Raw genomic sequence first — 23,088 nt, forward strand, 5'->3', positions numbered from 1 at the left:
ATATATATATATATTCGGTATAGAATACTTAGGAAAAACAAAAATGCAAAAAAAACCCTTGAACATGAACAGCATTAAGATAATTTTATGCTGCATTCTATTTTCATGAATTTCTATATACTGTATATTGACATTGTTATTATGCCTATTTATATTGAAGGGCAGTTTATAAATAATTTGACAATTTATTCAATTAATTACAGTGGTCTTACATAATTTTTACTGTACTTAGTTTACATTGTTGAGTGTGGGTTGCAAAGCATGTGACTACGACCAAACCATACGATATGTCATTACACTCTTTACTTACCTATATGTACATTTTCCAAACTCAAAAGAAACAGAATCCTTTACTTACCTATATTTCTATTTTCAAAACTAAGAAGAAACAGAATTCCGAAAATAAATAGATGTTTTGGGGACGAATAGCCTACGATATCAGTAGTTCACATACAAGCTTGTTTTTACTGTAACTTGGATGTTATCAGACAGGTGTGGAGTTGAATACATTGAGAGGAGTTAAATAGCTTGAGGAGTGAAGTGGAATAGCTAGTGGAGTGAAGATGCTTGCCTTCCAATCTCAGGGTCTTGAGGTAAATTTCTGTCAGTGTTGCAGGGTTTACGACCAGAACAACTCCACTCCCTAAATCCCGTATTGAGATTTAGTTTGTATAGAGCATCGTATGTGTATTTTTGTCTTGTGAAATGAACGTTTTCATCTTGCAATGTTAAAAAAAATTAATAATTATGAATAATTTTAAATAATTCAATAATAATAGTAATTTTTATATATTTTTATATGAAATTTGTAGGTGCTTGTTTTCACTGTAATTTGGATGTTATCAGACGGGTGTGGAGTTGAATACATTGAGATGAGTTGAATGGTTTGAGGAGTGAAGTGGAATAGCTAGTGGAGTGAAGATGCTTGCCTTCCAATCTCAGGGTCTTGAGGTAAATTTCTGTCAGTGTCGCAGGGTTTACGACCAGAACAACTCCACTCCCTAAATCCCGTATTGAGATTTAGTTTGTATAGAGCATCGTATGTCTATTTTTGTCTTGTGAAATGAATGTTTTCATCTTGCAATGTTAGAAAAATTTAATAATTATGAATAATTTTAAATAATTCAATAATTATCGTAATTTTTATATATTTTTATATGAAATTTGTAGGTGTTTTAAGTAAGTATTTGTACTTTTTTAGTTGATATCTCTTTGTATGTATTTTTAATGTGTTGTCCTTCGTGTAATTTTATATACATATAATACTTTTAATATTCTTAATTGTTTTGTAAGTACACTCATTTATCAGCCCTTGGCTGCCGTTTGTATATTTTTATATTATACCTGAATAAAAAAGGGGAAAGAAAGGAATTGTCACCTACAAGTCGGACAGTATTGAGTTCCTCAAGTAATATAAAAATTTTAAAATAGATTGCATAACCAACTACACATATATATACTGAGGAAGAACACAGGAGTGTTTGAAATATTTGTGAATTAATAAATTATATTGCTTCTAATATGTCTACAACTCATAGCTGTTTTATATTGCTGTCTTTCTATATTTTTTATATATACATACATATACATATACATATATATACATATACATATACATACATACATATATATGTCACTTAACTTCACGTCATATATCCCTTGCTTTGACTAAGCAATGCTACCCAAGCTGTCGATACAGCCGGTATGTACTGAAAGAAAATTTATGCCAAGAACAATAGTGTCCTACTAGTCTACAGTAACCTAGAATTTATTAGTTTTTCAGCGCCCACCCTTAATTTAGTCTAGTCATTAAGGACGAAACCTCACCAACAGTCCCTCCTCCCGCCCCACTCAGACAGTAATAGTGGCAATTTCTCAATAGAGGGATCGACTTACCTCAGCCTCAGCAACATCTGGATGCCAGGAAATTTCACCCTTAAAGTAGTATTCTACGAAATTTTCCGACGGAATGTCCAGGATGCAATTTCCTCAGACCACCCATCCCCACCTCCGCTGATGACACCGACACTGATGTTTTCAGACTCTGCAATATAAGAGGGAACGTGTGCCCTTAAAGGGCATTTTATTCTTATCTATATGAATCAAGAAGACATTACATTAACAGAGGAAAATTATTATAGAATGTTGACTCATAATTACAAGGATGGTGTCCGGCGCGGCATAATTTTTACCATTCTGTTTCAGGCACTTTTATATTATGTAAATTCCAGCCTCGAAACATAAAATTAGATATACTAAGATGGTAACCGGTGAGTTGGGGAGCGAAGCTGGGGCGTTACCCGCTACGGATAAAAGTGTATAGAAAAGTGATCTCCTATTGGTTGAGAGTATGAAACCAAAACGGCTTCCCTTCAAATGTTACAATATGCTTTATCGTTATGATACACCAAATTGGGTCTCCCATGTAAAACATACTCTTTTTTTTTTTTATTTTGTTTGGCTTAACCAGGGTGTATCAGATATCAACGCTTTTCTAGATAGCTTTGAGAGCAGACTCAACGATAACTATGTTCAAACACTTAAAGATGACAATTTTTGTATGTTTTATGTAATTTATGTTTGCTTAACGAAGTGGAAGATGTATACCATTTCTGTTTAATTTGAATATAAATCAGAAAGAGAGTCTAATCTGCCGTCTCACTTCTGGGTTAACCCGAACCGCCATAAGTTTTTAAGTTTGTTTAGATATGATAATTTACACATTAATTTTTCTGTTTCTGTATGTTGCCTCTAGATTTAAAAAAAATTCTCACTTCAGTATAAAATGTTACTCTATGGGCCGGTGGCCTAATTGAGCTAATAAAGTCGGACATTGTCCGAATGAAATGGAATGAATCAAAAGAAAGTAGATCGTTTCTTGGCGTTTGAATATTGTGGCTATGTCTCACAAAATGATAGCACAAATGTAGGCCTACGTAAGCCCGTGCGTTTGTAGGACAAGAGCGTATTGTATTCCTGGCCTTGTACCTATAGGCCAGTTTTAATGTTCAACTTTTAAAAAAGGTCCATTCTTCTACAGACATTGATACGATGAACTAAATATATCCATAACAATTATTTTACAATACATTATTGTTGTCATGTTCAAGGTAGGTTCATTGTAACCCTTATGTATTACCAACCAATCGTATATTTTTCCTCCCCAGTAAAATAACATTTTATCATCATACAGTTTATCAGACTGTTGATTTTGTGTTGCGTTGGTATGTGTGGCTGTTATGTGATGCAAAAATTTTTTTGGAAATTATTTTAAACATATTTTCATGATCTGCTAACATAGGTGACATAACTTAATTATTATTGTACAGTGCTCTCAAAATGATCAATGCTATGAAAATATGGGGACAGCAAAACGTGTCCAGTATACAAGAAGGGGAAAAAAGTGACCTTCACAATTACACTGCCCCCCCCATGGCAAAAGGGCATAACTGACATTTTTGGCGAAAATGAGTTATATAGCCTAGAGGGGTCAGTACATCATGTTACACATGTTGACACAAAAAAAATTGTAAAAAAGTGTCCCCCGGGCTAGATAGGGGCATGGCAAAAGGGCATAACTACACAATTTTCAGTGAATCCCCAAGGCAAAAGGGCATAACTGCAAAGATAGGCTGTGATACGCTGAAGCGTGACGTTCTTTCAACAGCCAACCAACCAGAGTAAAATAACATTTTATCATCATACAGTTTATCAGACTGTTGATTTTGTGTTGCGTTGGTATGTGTGGCTGTTATGTGATGCAAAAATTTTTTTGGAAATTATTTTAAACATATTTTCATGATCTGCTAACATAGGTGACATAACTTAATTATTATTGTACAGTGCTCTCAAAATGATCAATGCTATGAAAATATGGGGACAGCAAAACGTGTCCAGTATACAAGAAGGGGAAAAAAGTGACCTTCACAAGTACAGACCTCGCTTTTTTGTAAAATGTTGGAGGGTGTTGTCTCTGACAAATTGCGACACCATATGATTAATCTTGGCGTTTTTTATGATCTTCAACATGGCTTTACACCAGGAAAAGCCTGTTCCACTATTAACGGAGGCCACTACAGATTGGATTTTTTCGCTGGAAGAGGGTGTTAAGCGAATTGATGTTGTTGCTTTGAACTTCAGCCTCAAGGGTCCGTCTTGTTATTTAGCATCTACGTTAATGACCTTCACTTGCATCTTACCTCGAAGCCTTACCAATATGCTGACGATACCTTTGTTTCCAAATGCATTAGATCCGATGAAGACCAATTAGTTTTACAAAGAGATATTGACGAGATTTTAAATTGGTCCAAAATTAATTTATTAGCTTTAAACCCTGTTCCGTCATTAGTCTTACACGTATGAGGAATCGGGTGCGTCCTTCGTATGTCCTTGATGGGCATGTTTTGTCGAATCCCAATCATCTTAAAATTCTTGGGGTATTTATTTCCTATAATCTTTCCTGGGGACGTCAATGAGGTTACTTCCAAATGTTTGTATTTTGGGGTTTATTCGTTCTATTGCTTTTGGGTGTTCTTCTTCCGTTCTTTTAAAATTATATAAGTGTCTAGTCCTCCCACATATCCATTATTGTAATCATGTTTGGTATCCTTATCGAGTAGGTCTTAAAGCACAAATCGAAAATATTCAACGCAAGGCTACCGGTACTCGATATATTCTTCAGCAAAAACCTCAGGAACAATCTTATGTGGGAAGACTAGACACTTTGAAATTAATGTCTTTTGAAAAATTAAGTGACTATTTCATTATATTAAATATTTGTTGTTTACTTTATTCCTCCCACTCGAGTTTAGTTTCTAGTAAATTAATTATTAATAATCGTCATCCTTATCTTTTAACATTTAAAATCTAAAACTGACTCTTCGAAATTTTCAATTCCAATTAGATTTGTGAGATTGTGGAATAACCTCTATCCTGATATCCGAAATTATTTCATTACATCTTTTAATTTTAATTTGTTCAAATGCAAGTTAAAAAATTATGTTAATAATTTTTAATTGTTCTTCATTGTTTATCATTATTAATTTCCATTATTATTATTATTATTATTATTATTATTTATTTATTTATTTACTTATTATTATTATTATCCTTTATTTTTTTTTTTTAATTTATTTATTTATTAATTTTTTCTTTCTGGGAGCAGCACATCTCTAACATGAGAGTGGTTCCGCTTTTGCTGCTCCCTGGCTCACCTGATTATTCTTAATGTTTTATATTGTTAATTGTTTTTGCCAGAATGAATAAAATAAAATTTAAAAAAAATATTTAAAAAAATAATAAAAATAAAAGCAGCACCTCCTAATCGGTTTCCAATGAACGAAATAGATAATGCTGCCAAGGTCCAACAAAACGTAAACGGTGACGATGACCATGGCTGGAAGTACTAGTACAATACATATTCTATTTTGAGACAGATACAGAACTTTTTTTGACATCTTATTTTATATACAAATCTGTCTATGCAGCAACTTTAATTTACTTACAAGTACTGTACAATAAATATTAAGTACTAGTACAATCAATCTTTTATTTTACGACAGATACAAAACTTTGACTGTCTATCTGTCTATGCAGCAACTTTTATCAACTATATATATACTGTATATATATATATATATACATATATATATACATAATATATATTTATACATAATATATATATACATATACATATATATATATATAATATATATATATATATATATCAGTTTACTCTGTAACTGGATCGAGCATGTGTGTGTTTATATAAAGCTAAGGCATGCAACAGTGAAACAACCTTTTTAGAAAACTATTAACTGCAATTTATTCAAGATACAGAAACAATTGAAACAGTATTCGTAATTATGCAGATCAGCATTAAAACCAATTATTCAGTAACGATTAATATGCATGTTTAATTAACTACTGTAGTACTTATTGAAATATTACATAAACAATTTTAACATTTGAAAGATTAGCTTTTCGAAAAATAACTATTTACTGGTTAAATTTTATAGTAAAATTGCAATCTAAATGTAAAATATATAGGCATAAATCTGTATAATGTTTATGAATGTAAAAACAGTTTATAAATGTATCCCCAAAACCCAGAAAACATATTTAAGCCTGTTTCTTGTACCAAAGAGAAAATATATGAAATATATTTTCTCTGTGGTTGCACTTATTCTAACTGGTAAGGAAAACGGATAACTTGATAACATTTCCTATAATTAAATTTTTATTTAATTCAGTCATTTTAAACATAGGCCTAGGCTTTGTCATTTCTCAGAATACAGAAAAAGTATTACCTTATGATTTCTTTATAATTAATGTCCTTGATTTGTAAATTTTTTGTAGGCCTACTACTACTATTTCATTTTTATACTATACAAAATAGTAAAAAGTAATGACTTTTAAAATCCAAAAATATATCAATTGAATACCGTATTTCTTTTTATAAACGAAGGGTTTTTTTGGGGGGTGGGGGCGTTTAGGCGAGGGAGGCGTTTATTCGACGGAGGTGTTTATTAGTATTATTTTTTAGTGTAAATTCGTTATACTCAAATAATCGCTTAGTTTCACTGCAAATGATGTGGAACATAAAAAAAATGACCATCAAACTGTGTTACTGCGTGATCATAAAGACGTATTGATCCAAATCAGCTTAAAAAAATGTAATTCTATTGGAGTACAACAATAGCAGAATGTGTTGAAAACGATCTTGCTTCAATTACTTTGTTTAAAGACATGTAGAGGGCGCTTATTCAAAGAAAAAATAAATTTTCGGCGCGCCTTTTCGAGGATGGCTTTTATTCGAATAAATACGGAATTGTGTTTTCCTTACAATTGCCCAGTACTGTGATCATCATCATCATAGCCTTAACTATAGACCTACTCGTACAAAATAGCTTAGCAGCCAAAATATAGATAATTCAGGACTATTATAGCCTATAAATCCTAGTCCCAATGATTCTATGGTCTTTTAAAAATTAATTACGATTTGGAATGATCATTCATTAACTATCACCACAACTCGCTCGTTTTAAAAAGCATATTTCACAATATTTACATTTTTTGTGATATAATTTAATTAGTAAAATCAAGGTGCATCTCACTCGGCGATATCTCCGTCTTTCAACGTGATTACTTTGTGTAATTATTATGAATATTTACGTCCACAATATAAATTCAATTTGTGAAAGGTATTATAGTCCCATGAGTCGTCATAACTCGCAGCATATAAAAACGCTATATTTTCATCTTGATCAGATCCTACTAATTAAAATTACTGTATCATCATATCTTTTTTTGGTAAAATACAAATTAATATTTCCTCCGATCCACAGGTCAACTAGACGGCTTTTCATAAAAATGATACAGCGTGTTCACTGAACTGGGTAACCTGTCCCCGAAGTCCAGCGCCGCCGAAAGCTATTGGCTATAGTGTGTAGCGACTTTATGGAAACCCGACAATACCTGCATTAAGTTACAGCGCAATAGTCACGCCGCCTAATTCCTTGTGGACCACATAGAAGGGAAAAGGAGTTTCCTCAGCATCATGTCCTCGGCGGTGGAAGCATCGTTAGTCAGATCCGGGAAGAATACTATTCCTGTTAGTTGTTCAATATCACTAATTGTTGCTCGATTATTGGCTAAATTTTCTTCGAAATCCTACAAAAAAATATAGATAAAATAAATTATTAATAATCTGTAAGATATGTTATTTTTTTCTTTTTCATTACTATCATCATCATCATCATCATCATCATTATCATTTTTATATTTCCTTTACATCCAACAGCGAGTACACTTACCACTAAAACAGGATGAAATGATAGTTTATAAATAAAGTCTCTTATTGAGGCTTAGGGAGTGGAGTTGTTTTTAGCCGTGAGAAAAAGTCCTGCTGAAAAAGTTCAACTTCACTCCAACATCATGTCATACTTTGTAGACTGGTAAAAACAACAATTACATACTTTAGGCCTACTAAGTATTTTAAGTTCTATTATGATTATTAGGCCTATATTATCATTATTTCCCAATAGTTATTACCTGGTTATCGTTATTATATTAGTAATTATTTTTATCATTACTATCAATATAATCATAATCATAATTACCTTGCAGTTAGGAACATATTCATTGGAATGTGGTAGTACGAGTGACAAAATGTCCATATCCTCAAGATTTCTTGCACAAGATGTGGGCTGGCGGTTACCTCGACATCTCGTCGCTATGTAGTAGTAGTGGGTGGGTACGGGGGTGTCACCAATCCAATTTGTACTGAAATTAAACATTAAACGAAATACAAAAAGAAACCAGAACAGAATCACAACTTTTAATTAAGCCTATCTGAATTTTCTCAATTTCTAATTTGGAGAACATAGAAATCTAAGTTTTCAAAATAAGGAATTTATTTATTTTTCGGCATAACCTTTTTCCTTTTCTTAGAAGTTTAATTTGGGCAAGACCAGAATAAATTTACTAGGCCTATATATATTTTTTCTTTATTTCAGGCTTCTATCCACAAAAACACAACATGGAGCAGCTCTCCAGAGCCTCATATGTTATAAACCTGGGTTCATGGTTTGCTCAAGTAGGTATAATATTTATACCTTCTTGATTCATTGCACCCACTTCCAGTTTATTAGTTGTGACATAAGTAATACTCAAAACTTGCTTACCCGCCAGCGAGTTCAAAATACGTGTCACGTCTGGAATCATGATTGGTATCAAAAATTGGCCCAACTACAACATTAATACCATTGAATACATTTGCCCACTGCATTGTTTCGGTAACAAGTTTACTCCAAAAACCTGAGATGTAAATCAGTAAGGATTGTGGTCAATTATTTTATAATTCTTACATTATTGAACGTACCATTTCTTGTAATTAAATACTTTTATCTGTACCTTTCATCAGATTAAAGTCCTTGTTGTAACAAACTTATAGTTGACGTCATTGTTACTAATGTCGTCGTTATTATTAATGTCATCATTACGAACTACACATTTTATATACTGTAATCTTCATGAAATAACAATAATTTAATCTGATTTTTAATTTTAAGTTAAATATGTATTATTATATTCATATATTTAAATCTATTGTAATTACCAGAATTCAGAATTGCTGACATGATGTATTTTATTTGGGATTTGAACTGAATGAACCGTTCATTTATTATCTATTTATCGATCTTATGCCTAATATCTATACTGAGCTGAATTCATAGGCTTAACACAAGCATTCTTACCGGTATAGAAGCGAGAGTACATCGGAACAATGTTTGAAGAAATAAGACAATTAATTTGAGGTGCAAAATCGGGAACCGTCGTGGAACCGCCAGTGAATTCTGCAAACAGATATAAAAAGTACATGGTATATATTAATTTTATCAAAATGAGCTCATTAATTCAGACCTAGATGTTCAAAAGACAATATTAATTATGAAACCTAGAGAGTTCAGAAGTTGCATTTGGTTGTGAGGAGGGTTTGTAATGGTAAATGGTAGGCCCGTGACATTCGAATGCGCGAAACCAATATTTTGACCATAATAATACACTGAGCTCGGCTCGGTATCACATAACGATCTCTCAAAAGCATGTTTTCATCGTCACCTATTTATATAGATTGTGTTGATACCAAAACTAGAAGTGGAGATATGGCCAAGCGGGCATGGAGACGAAATTTTGAAAAACTGCATATCAGAACTTTGTTACTGTTACCATACAGTAATAAAAGCTTGGAAATAATAAACAAGAACAACTACTTTAATATAATATCGGCCTAGAGAGAAAATTATGAAAAAAAATACACTCACTACTACAACTGAATAGAAAACGTTTGGTGAGGCCATCTTCGTATTGTTGGCCGAGGTACGCACTACATTTTACACTGTTCTCTGTCTGAATACGAACGTCATCAGTCGTACAATCCTCTATTGGTGTAATGAATGCTAACTGCAAGATAAATAATTTGAAATATTATCTTTATTCCATTTCATTATATACTTTTTTTTAAATGTATAATTGTCCGTTAAATATCAACGAAAATATTTTGTTACGATTGATAATGGAGATTAGCAGAGTGCACATTCTGCCACTAATCGTTAAATGGTACCATGGTGCACCACACGTTTGCTAAATTTCAATTTTTAAATTGTCATTTTCCTTTTATAGAACATTAGCCTAATCACCAACATGCGACTTCGTATTGGACACGTAAATACAAGACTATATAATCGAGATTATACAACTTCATTTCAATACAATATAATATTTATCCAGTGGCGTAGCTAGGGGGTCAAGGGGAGGAGACACGTGCCCAAGGCGCCAAGTTTGGGGCGCTGAAATGGGAGAATGGGAGTAAAAAAAATTACCACATGTCATCAGGCATGAATATTTTCCAGTTAATAATAAAAATCTGAATGTAGTTGTTTTATTGGCAAATTTATAGATTGTGATTTCTTTTTAGTCCATTTCGATCGTTTTCTCTTTTTTTCTTATCCTGTTTTGTATTCTGACTACATCACTAAAGCTCATTCTGCCATATCTCAGAGCCACGATGGGACAAGTGAAACTATCTGCTTTGGTACTCCTTAGTATTGAGCGCGATGAATTAGACATTTCTAACTTTAATCATGTTATTATTTATTTATTTATTTATTTTTATTATTTATTTAGGCACACAATACATGTGCCAAGGATTGTCAATAGCGAATATATCACTGTCCTACATGTAGGTGACAATCCCTTACACAAGACAAACATACACAAACTAAATCTTAATATGAGATTTAGGGAGTAGAGTTGCTTTGGTCGTGAGAAACAATCCTACAACACTGACATGAATTGAACCCAGGACCCTAGGATTGGAAGGCAAGCATCTTAACCACCAAGTGAACTCCACTCCGCATAACTTATTTGCAGATGCAAAAACACACAAAATTCAGTTGCGAATTCAAACAATGTTACAAATTCAGCAACTTACAAGACAATAAGAATACTAAGCTGTATGCGATCAACAGCCTTACAAATTAGGATAATGGTTAAGTTGTATACAAAGTTCCGAACATCGTAATGCAGTTTCTGTAGTAAGAAACAGGGGTAGAGCGACCGGCGGGGGAGGGGGGCGGCGGTGCCAGCCCCTTCGGGGATAGCTTCCCCACCCCCACCCCCAGTCGGGGAGAAAACCATAATTCGGGGGGAAGGGGGCACAATGGTCTACTCTGGCCTCCGGGCGCCAAACCTCTAAATAACTAATTCTAATTGCATTGTAATTCATCATTCCATCGATAGCAATCAGTTTCTTTTCATTAATGTTCTATTTTTTGATGTAACCCGTTTCTCTGTTTTTATGTACTTTTTTCTGTTCTATGCTTTGGCATGCCACCCACAAGCTTTTGCTTCTCAGGAGTTTGCTCTCTTTTTTTTAATTGTCATTTAAATTACTTTAATATTATCAAAGAAGAAAATAAATGTACATTTGAATTGAATTGAGATTCACCGGAGAGCAAACTTGGTTTATTTATAATTTAGCTATAAAGTAATATTTTTTGGCTTATCCGAATACACTCTAAATACTAATCTATAAACGAACCTACAGCAGGCAAATAAATTATTAATAAGAGAACAATTTAAATTAAATCACGTACTACTTACATTTTTTTGTATATTAAATGTGGCCATTCGTTGGATATGAATATAATTGTCATATGCGCTTATAAACTTATTTTGGTAGAGGTAGCCGAAGTCCTCGCCGAATGGATTCGTATCGTTGACTAGCACCGGTAAACCGTATGGAGCATTGACCTGTCTACTCGAAGACACTGTGATAATAACAAGAACAGTATCATTGGTTATAATATACAAATATGATTATTCTCAAATTAACAGAGTCATGGTAGACCCTTTCTATAAAATCGGTTAAATAAGCCTTTAAAAAATCCTGAATTGTCATATAATTTGGCCCACTTTCGGAACATTTTGAGCGACGCCCGACCACTTTGCTCTCGTTGGGGAAACCGCTCCCACCCCAAGTCTGGGACCTCACCCTCCACAGCCGCAGGTATTTTAATGACCTTAACTTATGCTATTAGTGGCTGGTATCTATAGTGGATCTGGAGAGACCACGCTGTCTGGTCGACAGACAATTAAAATCTTATAGGGAGGGAATGATTTTACTATTATTATTTTTTTTAATTAGTTTTTAGTTAGTTAGTTAGTTAGTTAGTTAGTTAGTTAGTTAGTTAGTTAGTTAGTTCATTTTTTTAGAATCTGAATTTATATGGCACCTATCACAAACCGAAGAATATCAAGGCGCTGGTGTCCGTATTTCCCTGGCCACTGGATATTAGGTTGGCAACATTTTCTGCTCCCTACTTTACATATACAACAACATACGTTCAATGACACACCATCCTACTAGGTACCCATTTATACTCCAGGGTGGAGAGAGGCAAACGTAAGTAAAGTGCCCATCTCATAATCACAATTCCAACACCTTACACGCTGCGTCACACGCTCCTACACGATATGATCATTCTTCAGAACTGCACAAAAGTAATGAATTTTGAAAACAAATCCTTTATGATATCAATGAATGAAAAAAAAATATAGTGCTGAGTACTTACTGGCTCCTTGATTTAAATTCAGATTGTTGTCGTAATCTTTGCCATCTAAATTTGTCTGTGTATATCTCTATAGAGTAAAGAAAACGTTTCATGTGTATTTTTTAAATTTGAATATGAATTGCAATTGACAAGTACTGTATGTACTTCTTTATTCGTTAGCATCTAACTGCTGTACATTAACCGGTATTAATTTCGAACATGCATTCTAATTAGATATATCCTTGAAGATTTTCTCATGGGTGTATGTTAGTGTTGGATAGGCAATAATAATAATTCCAACGACCAACGTTTACTATAATATATATGTTTACCATGACACACAAAAAGTGTGCTAATCCTGATAAAGGCCTACGTGTTCTGTTTATAATAGCTTACCTGCAAAGCAGTCGGGGGACACGAGCACCCGGATTCATATGCGTTGTAGCGTCTCAACCCCTCATTGTCAGTAGTTGGAAACATTACAGATGTTGTATTTTGTACGTTGCTTCTGTACGTTGGTGGATCGTATGAGCCGGGCACCTCCATCACTGTCCTCATTCTACCATAGGTCCCATTGTTAGGTTCGGGTGTTACACCAATCAGTTCTACAAACACAATTTAAAAATTAATTGCTCAATATTGTTGACAGTATTTAACTTTTCTATACCTTATACATGTTTTTACCATGTAATTATCTCCCTATACCATTCTTTTCGAATTGCTTTAATATTTATTTTAGCTAATAATATCATACAGTATTTATGCGAATGTTAATATTTAGTGCAGAAAAAAATCTTACCTTATTCTAGTGTTCAACTAAAATGTAGTTCTTAAAACTTGCTTAAGCAAACAAAGTAAAAAATTCAAATACTTTATTGAATTGTACTGTTAAAGTCTACTAGCCAGTTGCGTATATGTCTTGACATGGGGAGGGGACTGATGGGGGAAGCGTAGATGAAGTGGGACGAGGGGTCGATAAGTAGGTGAGGGGCACTAGCTCTAAAGTGATTTGATGTGATTTTCGAGTAATACAGTACTTGAGAGTGATTTTTTTTTGGAGGGGGGGGGTGGATGTGCCCCTTACCAACTCGCGCCGCTAGATACTCCCCTGCTAGTAGCTACATAAAACTTATAATTTTATTCACAATTAAATCAAACAACTAACCAGCCATGAGATTATAGAGTTCTACATTGGCAACAGGTTCTCTCATAATCAAACCGTTTCTGAAGCTTGGTCCGAATCCCACAAACAGGCCCTGTTAACAATAGTGACGAAATAACATAATGATAAGTTTTAGATTATTCAACATAATTAACATTTATAAAAAGTATGACTCTGTGAGTAGAAGCGTCACGAGCGGTCAGAACACTTATAAAGTTGGCCGTGGCTATTGTTAGAGCAGTTTTAAACGCATTCTCAAGTCTGATTGCATGTTATTGTCCTAATCCAATATACACACACAATAACATCCAATCATAATTATTAGTTGTTACTAGTGTAACCATAACCACTGCCTATAAAGTTACTCTATAAAATCTTCAATGAGATCGTCGGATCAGCAGTCTGAATGCAACTGGTTCAATTCCCAGTCTTTTTTTTTTATCCACTTTTTTGATCCAAGAATTGGGCAGTTTAACTCGTTGACAAAGCATCAGAACGCAGTAGGCCTACTTCGAATGTCCCTAGTTCCATTTCCAAATTATATTCTATTTTCGACACATTCGTATATAACGGGATACATAGATAGTATGGATTTGGTTATATTTGGTGTAAACACCAAGGATAACCCACAAAAGTCTGAAGAAGACGAATTTCCAGTGGGGTCCTTATGTTGGTGATTGGACAGTACACCGGGATACAATCCTCTGCCCTACTCTTTTCAGAAGCGTGTGCCGCGTGGACATGCAGCTTAGAGATAGAAATACGAACTGGTTATTGACGATAATGGTAAATTAACTTACGTGCATCGACATGTTGTACGGATCAAACCCATCATTTGCTCCTTTACAGTTGTCTCGATTGTATCTAGTTTTCTGACTGAAATAAAAATATACTTAATATAAATTCCCAACAGAGACAATTTTTGGTCGCACTTGTAACAAAATTGATAACAGTAGGGACTACTGTAGCCAGTCTGGATTGTTGGCACTCAAGAAGGATATATTCAAACAGAAGTAGCACTTGTTGTGATGAACTGTATTTTGGATTTCATTGTCATTTCACTTACCCGCCTGCAAACACAGTTCCGTTTTCCATGACTACGACAAGGGGCGCAGACCTCTCGTTGCTGCCGTAGTGATAACGCACAGGAATAGTTAAGTTTGTCATATAGAACGATGCAAAATCCTCCTGACACTGAAAGAGCAATAATGTTGTGATATATAAAATAAACAATAGCTACATTCAACCTCTCTGCCTCTTCAACATTTAACATATGTGGCAATACACCAATACAACGGTTTGGCGCAGCGGTGCCAGTTCTGCTTTTCAACCCTGAGGTCGGAGGTTCAATCCCTTGCTGTACATTTCGCCTGTGTCCTGGCAAGGCACTTTACCTGCGGTTGTCTCCCTCCACCTAGGAGTACCAGTGGGTACCTGGTATGTTCAAACACGAAAATGCGTGCATTACAGCTGCAATTCTCCCCATGAACCTGAGTATGTGTTCCACACGTGCTTAATCCAATGACCGGGGCATTTTAGGCGCATATGTCTCCATAATATACAAGCTTTAACTCTATTATTGGTATTGTTGCTATTTTTATTATTATTACAAATCGCAGTAATATCGTACTGAAATGCTTAAAACCAGAGCGCTCATATTTTTAATATTTTCGTGTTGAATTGATTGGCCGAGCGGTTAAGTCAGGGACACCGTAACCTTCAGCTCTAATATCGGCGCTGGTTTGAACGGCTCACTCGCCAATGGTTTCGGTGGTGGAGCAAGTCTTCTCGGATAAGGACTTTAAACCGTAGGCCCAGTGTACGCATTTGGCTCGTGTGCACTTTAAAGAACTCAGTACATCCTTCGAGAAGAGTAGGAGGTTGCCCCGGTGTACTGGTCCATTAAGTCCGGGCCCGTGGCAGGGGGATTGTTTATTATTTCGGGCGAACCCCCCTTTTCTAGCGAACCCCCCTGCTTTCTAGCGAACTCCCTCGAATTTTTGAATGAGTCCCACTCGGACAGAATGTCTGCTTTTAACTTACCTAGCATTAAATCAAAATTTAGCACCTAATTCATTATTTGGTTACCCGTTTTTAAATTGTAGCCTGCGATACAAGCCTAGAATATCTCAGCTTCAGAAGTTCAGAGATTTAAATTGAACGCAACTCCAGCAAACCATGACTTTACGATGGCACACATAAGAATGGCAAACATAGATTTAAAAAAAAAACCGTCTGCCGTCTCAACTTTTAAGGCCTTTGGCTGAATGTTTGTAAGAAATGTACCAACCGTTAGCGAAACCGGTCGCCGTCTACCTAATGTAAATGGTGCCACCAAACGAAGCTAATGTTTTGCGACTTAATCCACCAAAGGCAGAGAAAGTTTTGCGACTTAATCACCATTGTGGATTGTGTGGTTAGTAAATTCCATAGCCATACTGTCCATAGCGCGCAGTAAACTATGTGCTGGAGCATTTTGGAGAAATTGACTCTCCTTTTTTCCCATCCCAAACAAAATATTATTAATAAATCAACATGGTCCATCTCAGTCATCATAGCCAGTCACAAAATTAGGCCAGGAAGTTTGTTTTCAACCGTCACTACAGAACGGAGTGCGTCAAAACGAGTGTTTTTTAGTGATAAAAAATCATGAAACGTCATAGAATAACTGGCTTTTTTTCGTCCGCTGTTGCAAAGAAGAAAACAGGCGCGTAACAGGGGTCTTGGGTCGGGGGGAAGGGGGCAAAGGTAATAATTTTCCCGGTTAGTAATTTATGACCCGGTGTGAAACCCCACCATTCTCCCCCCCCCACCCCACCATACAGAAAACAATATGACATAGGGCTTACCTTATTTATAATATAGGCCACACACGTGTGTTTGAAACTAAATATAAGCATTTTCATCATGGTTTTATTTATTACAAACATATTCCTTTACCATCAATACACATTAAAGCCCTTCTTTTAGGTAAAACGATCTATCTTAAATGTTTTTTTTTCTATTGGAGTTTGGCCTATTATGTGTTTAAATAACTTAGAAGGCATAGAAGGGCAAGCACAAGCATTAACCTTAACAAATGCGCGCGAAGCGCAAAACATTTTTGTGTTTTAATTCTAATTTCGTCGGAGTTGGTAAAAACCCCTAAAATGTGCAATTTTTTTAGGAAATTGGCCTACCTCAACAAGAAATGCGCTTATGTTATATATGGCCACACTCGTTTTTTGAAACTGACTATAAGCATTTTAACCGAAAGGTCCACTGATTATTCTCAGATAAGAAAGTATAATACATACTCCAAGTATTGAAATACACGCCATCGTGTTGGGATTCAATATTTCGACATTAATTATGTCATCATCAGGAATGGCTTTATTTATTACAAGCATATTCTTTCACCATCATTACACATTGCGGCCCTTCTTTTAGGTAAAACGATCTATCTTAAATTTTCTTTCTTGAGTTTGGGACTATTATGTGTTTAAATAACTAAGGCAAAGGATGGCAAGCACAAGCTTTACCCTTAAAAAATGCGCGCGTAAGAATTTTGTGTCTTTAATTTTAATTTCGTCGAAATTGAGCAAAACTCCCTAAAATGTGCAAAGTTTAGAGGAAATTGGCCTACCCCAACAAAAAACCAAATTTGAGAGTTTCAGGCACTTTCCGGGGTGATAAGGGCATCTTCAATGAGGAAAGATTTTCCATAGATGGATATTTTCTTCTTGGCCAACGGTGGTTACGCCACTGGGGAGAATACCGTATCTGGCGGCTTAGATCAAATGCGATATGGACACTTTTTGAAGTGGAGAAGGGCTTGCCGGGTATTGTGATATCTGTTCATTATATCTTCCTTTTTATTTTTGTCTTTATTTTTCTTTTCTCTTCTCTTCTGCAGTCTTCCCCTGCCCCCCCCCCCCCCCCGTTACGCCACTGGAAGAAAACGAAGATAGTCCTTTAAGGTGGATTATTGATTTCAAAATCAATTAGCTTAGCCTAGATGTTGACTAGCTAGGTTCGCTCCTCGTTCATTTAGAGACAGAATTATATCCCGACGACAACAAACCAGTGTAGGCCTAAGTACAGTAGGACGTACTGCAAGTACGGTATTAGGCCTAGGCTTTTGTTGTAAAAGTTGAAGTGCATGTTCAAAATGCGCCACAGGCCTATATTAAAAAAAAACAACAAAAAAAACATTTTGTTAATCATAATCGGTTGGCAGGCAGGCCAGCTTTACCGTCGAAAGTCCTGGAATTCGACGAGATGACATCAGTGCACGTTTACAAACGCCATTGATTAGAATGAAAATAGACGCGCTGAATTTCGTGGTTTTTTTTTTATGAAAGATAGAATTTATCGAACATTTATCTATATAAAAACAAGATTAATATAGTAGAAATTGTATTTCTAAAGATGCATATAGGCCTAATTCATATTTCATTTGGCAGACAAAAAATATTCAGGAAGATATAATAAAAACGACTATTAATTCTAAAATGTTCATCAAATCTCAGCTATTATTAATCAGTATGTAGAATATTATATGTTAAAGTCTTTAAATAATAATTTCGAATTAGGCCTAATATATAACAAATAATTGTATTAAAGTTTAGGTTCTTATGATGTCAGATAACGTATTGAATATGATACTATATTTTGGAATCTGACGTAATTTTACGATGGCCCTGTCAGTAGTAATGACAATATTTGTGCTTTTTTTAGCCATGTAGTAAAATAGTACTATTATTTTCAGTGTACAAAATGAGATTCAAGAAGAAGAAGTAGAAGAAGAATAGGAAAAGGAAGAGGAGGAAGAAGAATAGCTTTTTTTTTTTTTTTTTTTTTTTTATAAATGTGTTGAGTATACTGATATTGATTATGCGATGAGGGGTTTTTTTTATATATCTTTCGGTGTTATTTAAACATGCCAATTCTCAGAAAATATTTTCTAATTTTACTATATTACCACCTTTTCATTACATAGATCTTTTTCAAAACATAACTGCTTTTAAAACATTATATAGACCCATTAAACACAAAAACTGCTCTGGCTTCGAAGGCTTCGCCCCGACCCCACCGTGGCCCTTAGGCAGATCCCTGGACCCCACGCCCAGAGAACCCCACCCCCTTGAAATGACCTGGCTACGGGCCTGAAGTCCCCTGTTGTTAAATGGATATGCCACGTAGGACAGTTATTAAGTTCAGTTATTGGCATATCCTTGGCGCTCTTACCTAAAGAAATGAAATGAAATGATTAATGGGTTTACTTTAGCTTCATAAGGCAAGTCGAATCGCCGACCGATTAGCAGAGGTGCCGCAACCTATACAGCCATAATATCGGCGTTGGTTCGAACGGCACGCTCACCTATCGTTCTGGTGGTACAACAGGTCTTTTCAGATAAGGACTATAAACCATAGGCCCAGTGTATACAGTGGCTCATGTGCACTATAAAGAACCCAGTCCATCATCATGTGGTGGATGACGAGAGTTGCTGGTACCGGGTAACTGGGTACCACAGACATTTGATGGATATCGGCGCTATATAAAACTACATTATTATTATTTATTATTATTTATTATTATTATTATTATTATTATTATTATTATTATTATTATTATTATTATTATTATTAATAATTATTATTATTATTAACCTAAGTTTACTTACTTGCAAGCGTTCGGCCAAATTCTCTGTAGTATTGTACTTAGCACCTAATTGTACAAAAAAGAAATCCGTCAATATTCCGTTATAATAAATAACGTAATTAATAGTTAAAAAAGGTGTTTGATACTATTTCACACTTACGATCGTTTGGCATTAGCTCTGCGAAAGATCCGATGTAATCCGGAGACACGTCATAATCTCGTACATCATCAACGAACTGAAATTCAACATTAAGACTAATTAAAAATTGCATAGCAGGTAACTAAAAAAAGATCAAGACGATTGTACTTGACAATTATTTCAAGAAAAAGCATAATTTCTCTTACGTCATCAAGATAAAATACATCATTGCAGGTTACATCGATCATGCCACTGGTCCCAACAACCATGACGTCAATACAGTCCAACATTTGTTCTTCCATCAGATCCTCCATTAATATACCAATTGCTTCGTCGGTTTCGCGTAGACTCTCATTAAACTGATTGACAGAAAAACAAGCGGTTTCTTTAGTTAAATAATTAAATCATGTTAGAGTAAGTAGTTTAATAGAAAAATACAATTTTAAAACAGTGGCAAATTTCAAAATTGTGAAGGCGTGCGTCCAAAAAAATGCAGTACACAAGAATATAAAAGAAGTAGAGTACACAATAAAAAATAATAAAACAATGCACGAATATAAAGAGGCAAAAAGGAAATGACCGGCCGAAGATAGTATTACTAAAATGAAATATGTTAAATTATAAAATAATTAATATATACTTTTAGAGAATATATATATCTGTCTCTTATACACATCTAGATGTGTATAAGAGACAGGATCAAATGCGATATGGACACTTTTTGAAGTGGAGAAGGGGTTGCAGGCTGGGTAAGAAGAGATTATAATATGGTCATCAAATTTTAATGAAAATCGTAAATATAGCTATAATGAAAATCAAAATATCCACTAATTTCATTTTAGTTCTTAGGCACGAGCGCCAAGGATATGCCAATAAGTGAACTTAATTACTGTCCTACGTGGCGTAGCCATTTAACAACAGGGGACGTAATGGACCAGTACACCAGGGTAACCCCTACTCTTCTCGAAAGGTGTGCTGGGTTCTTTAAAGTGCACACGAGTCAAATGCGTACATCGGACCTACGGTTAAAAGTCCTTATCCGAGAAGACTTGTTCCACCTCCGGAACCATTGGTGAGTGAGCCGTTTGAACCATCGCCGATATTAGATCTGAAGGTTACGGTGCCTCTGACTTAACCGCTCGGCCAATCAAATCGTCAATAATTCGTAAATATAGCTATTATAGGTACAGTTACTCCAATATAGGGTGACTTGTTTATTGATTGTACTCCTTTTCTAAATGAAAATATAGGATTGCACATTAAGAGACGACACTTACTTGTTTTGAGTAGATACCATACTTTTTGGCTGTTTTACCTGGGTCTTCCATAAACATTGTTATTAATCGTGGTCTATTGATGTAAAAAAATATAAAAAAAAGATTAATTAACTGGAAACAACAATTTAGCACTATATAAGGTGTTTAGCTAGTACGTTAATACAATATTATCAGGTACCGTATATACTCGCGTATAAAGCGATCCACGTTTTAAGACGACCCCCAAATTTGAGAAATTTTTTGGATGATTTTGTTTATATTGGGCATAATAAGACACGATCCCTTTTGTGTCATCGTCGATATTCCTACTTTTTGCTGCTTTCTGTGGTCTTGATATTGCATCTAATGTAGCTGGCTAAAAACAAAACTAAATGTACTTAGGGCTAATCTTCCAAACACGGGCTTAGCCAGCATATATTTCTGACTGCCACTTTAGCAAGATTATATAAGGCGACTCCCTGTTTTATGCCTCGTCTTAAAGCATGTTTTCCACAAGGCGAATGTATTCGCGCGAATCGACAGTGTCGGATCGCTTCTCGAAATTTGATTGGTTGCGCCGATATTAATGTGCATATAATGCGCATCAGCCAATGCTTTCGATTCGCGCGAATAAATTCGCCTAGTGAAAAACAGGCTTTATACGCAATGAGAAGGTGGCTCCGATTGTCAGCGAAAGTTCTGGCTGAATAAATGACATCTTAAAGTCAGTCTCACATCGATGCCTCTATATTTCCTAACTACCACAAAACATTATTAGTAATCAAACAATAATTTAATTAATTTAATTATTTCTTCTTTACCCTGGGTAGCCTGATCAGTGCAAACCATTCCTATCCTCCAGGGCCCAGCAACACATACAATAAAATACAATCAAACGAAAAAAATCGATAGAAAAATACAAAATAAAGGCAAAAAAAAAATTAAATTTTACAAAGATAAATTCACAACAGTTATACTCTCAATGAAAAAGTTCTTAATATTAACATTTTAAAAAGAGTTAAAACACAAATCCCAGCACGGTTACATGTCTACTGATGGCAAACAAAAAATTAAATTTTACAAAGATAAATTCACAACAGTTATACTCTCAATGAAAAAGTTCTTAATATTAACATTTTAAAAAGAGTTAAAACACAAATCCCAGCACGGTTACATGTCTACTGATCTAAGTACAATGTTTACTAACTCAATAGAATATGGAATTGATATTACCTTTTGTCAGACGGTGCCTTTATCCAAGCTCTCACTGTGTTCATTCTTTTACTGTAATCGATATCTCTGCAAAAAGAAAGTATTGTATTATTCGTTAATAAAAGTACAATAAACAGCGATAAATATCAAAGTTTCATTTGTATTCCAGCTCAATGTAAAGCATAAACGATAGTAAACGTTGTTTATAAAATTGAAGGCGCTCAGTAATCCCGACTATTTACAAACATTCGAAATAGAGTATAAATGAAAAAAATATATATTTTCCAAGAAGTTTTGTGTCTACTGTCGTAGGGGAGGGGGGGGGGTAAGTAGACACTTTAATTATATTACTTTAATATAAATTATAGATTTAGATTTAGGCATGCTTTAAATTATCTTTCACATAAAAGTTTGGAATACGCATCAGATTAGAGACACAAGAAACCGACAAGTAGTTAGAACGTTTTAATTATGTACGGTAAACTTGAAAATTACGCATTACTGAGTAGCTAGAGTTCTGGTTAAAGTAAATGTAGGTGTATTCGATCGTAATCCTTTCTCAATTTCATCATCAAGATTAGATGAAATTCTTTCAACACTTTGTTGTTGTCTGACAGTTGAACTCGTAAAAGTAAATCCGGTAGAGGAATGATGGGATGGGTCAAGAGCTAAAGATTAAATAAAAAGCAAATTTAATACGAAGTATGATGCCATGCTAGATAAGACCTGTCTTAGAAAGTTCATAAAAAGTCATAGCAATGTGGTAATATCCTTGTATAATCTGGTATACCAACACAGAAAGCTTGGATGAGTTAAAAGTAGCCAAAAAAAGCATGTCAAGGAGCAGACACACTCTCCAGCGGCCGGGAGCCTATTTTTTCAGTAATAAGAGCGACAAGGCAATTTAACTTACTCATATTCAGCATAATAGGTTGGGTGACGCACCCTCTGGATTCCGTCTTCATACATATTATCTTCAACATTACTTCCAAGCCAGGAGTGACTAGCTGTGATGTAGCCAAGCTCTGTCGCAGATTCCCATAGCTGAATTACGTTACAAT

The 23,088-nt window shown here is 34.8% G+C and overlaps 1 protein-coding gene across 2 annotated transcripts in view; it reads right to left on the reverse strand.

Moving 5' to 3' along the window:
* Nucleotides 1-5,798: 5,798 nt before the first annotated feature.
* Nucleotides 5,799-23,088, reverse strand: part of LOC117111825 (venom phosphodiesterase 2-like) — a 39,850-nt gene continuing 22,560 nt past the window's right edge. For both annotated transcript variants that reach the window (XM_033254809.1, XM_033254808.1), the window contains exons 9-25: nucleotides 22,941-23,071; nucleotides 22,049-22,114; nucleotides 20,837-20,909; nucleotides 19,766-19,918; nucleotides 19,581-19,656; nucleotides 19,443-19,486; nucleotides 14,843-14,970; nucleotides 14,577-14,652; nucleotides 13,780-13,870; nucleotides 13,011-13,219; nucleotides 12,636-12,702; nucleotides 11,665-11,831; nucleotides 9,825-9,963; nucleotides 9,258-9,356; nucleotides 8,685-8,817; nucleotides 8,121-8,283; nucleotides 5,799-7,671 (exon numbers count right to left, since the gene is read on the reverse strand). In XM_033254809.1, coding sequence (XP_033110700.1) covers nucleotides 7,510-7,671; nucleotides 8,121-8,283; nucleotides 8,685-8,817; nucleotides 9,258-9,356; nucleotides 9,825-9,963; nucleotides 11,665-11,831; nucleotides 12,636-12,702; nucleotides 13,011-13,219; nucleotides 13,780-13,870; nucleotides 14,577-14,652; nucleotides 14,843-14,970; nucleotides 19,443-19,486; nucleotides 19,581-19,656; nucleotides 19,766-19,918; nucleotides 20,837-20,909; nucleotides 22,049-22,114; nucleotides 22,941-23,071 — 1,977 coding nt within the window. In that variant the 3' untranslated portion in view covers nucleotides 5,799-7,509. The remainder of the gene's footprint in view (nucleotides 7,672-8,120; nucleotides 8,284-8,684; nucleotides 8,818-9,257; nucleotides 9,357-9,824; nucleotides 9,964-11,664; nucleotides 11,832-12,635; nucleotides 12,703-13,010; nucleotides 13,220-13,779; nucleotides 13,871-14,576; nucleotides 14,653-14,842; nucleotides 14,971-19,442; nucleotides 19,487-19,580; nucleotides 19,657-19,765; nucleotides 19,919-20,836; nucleotides 20,910-22,048; nucleotides 22,115-22,940; nucleotides 23,072-23,088) is intronic.

The sequence above is a fragment of the Anneissia japonica genome, unplaced genomic scaffold (genome assembly GCF_011630105.1).
Source record: "Anneissia japonica isolate Jap-2015-1 unplaced genomic scaffold, ASM1163010v1 scaffold1203_len951721_cov167, whole genome shotgun sequence".
Classification (NCBI taxonomy): domain Eukaryota; kingdom Metazoa; phylum Echinodermata; class Crinoidea; order Comatulida; family Comatulidae; genus Anneissia; species Anneissia japonica.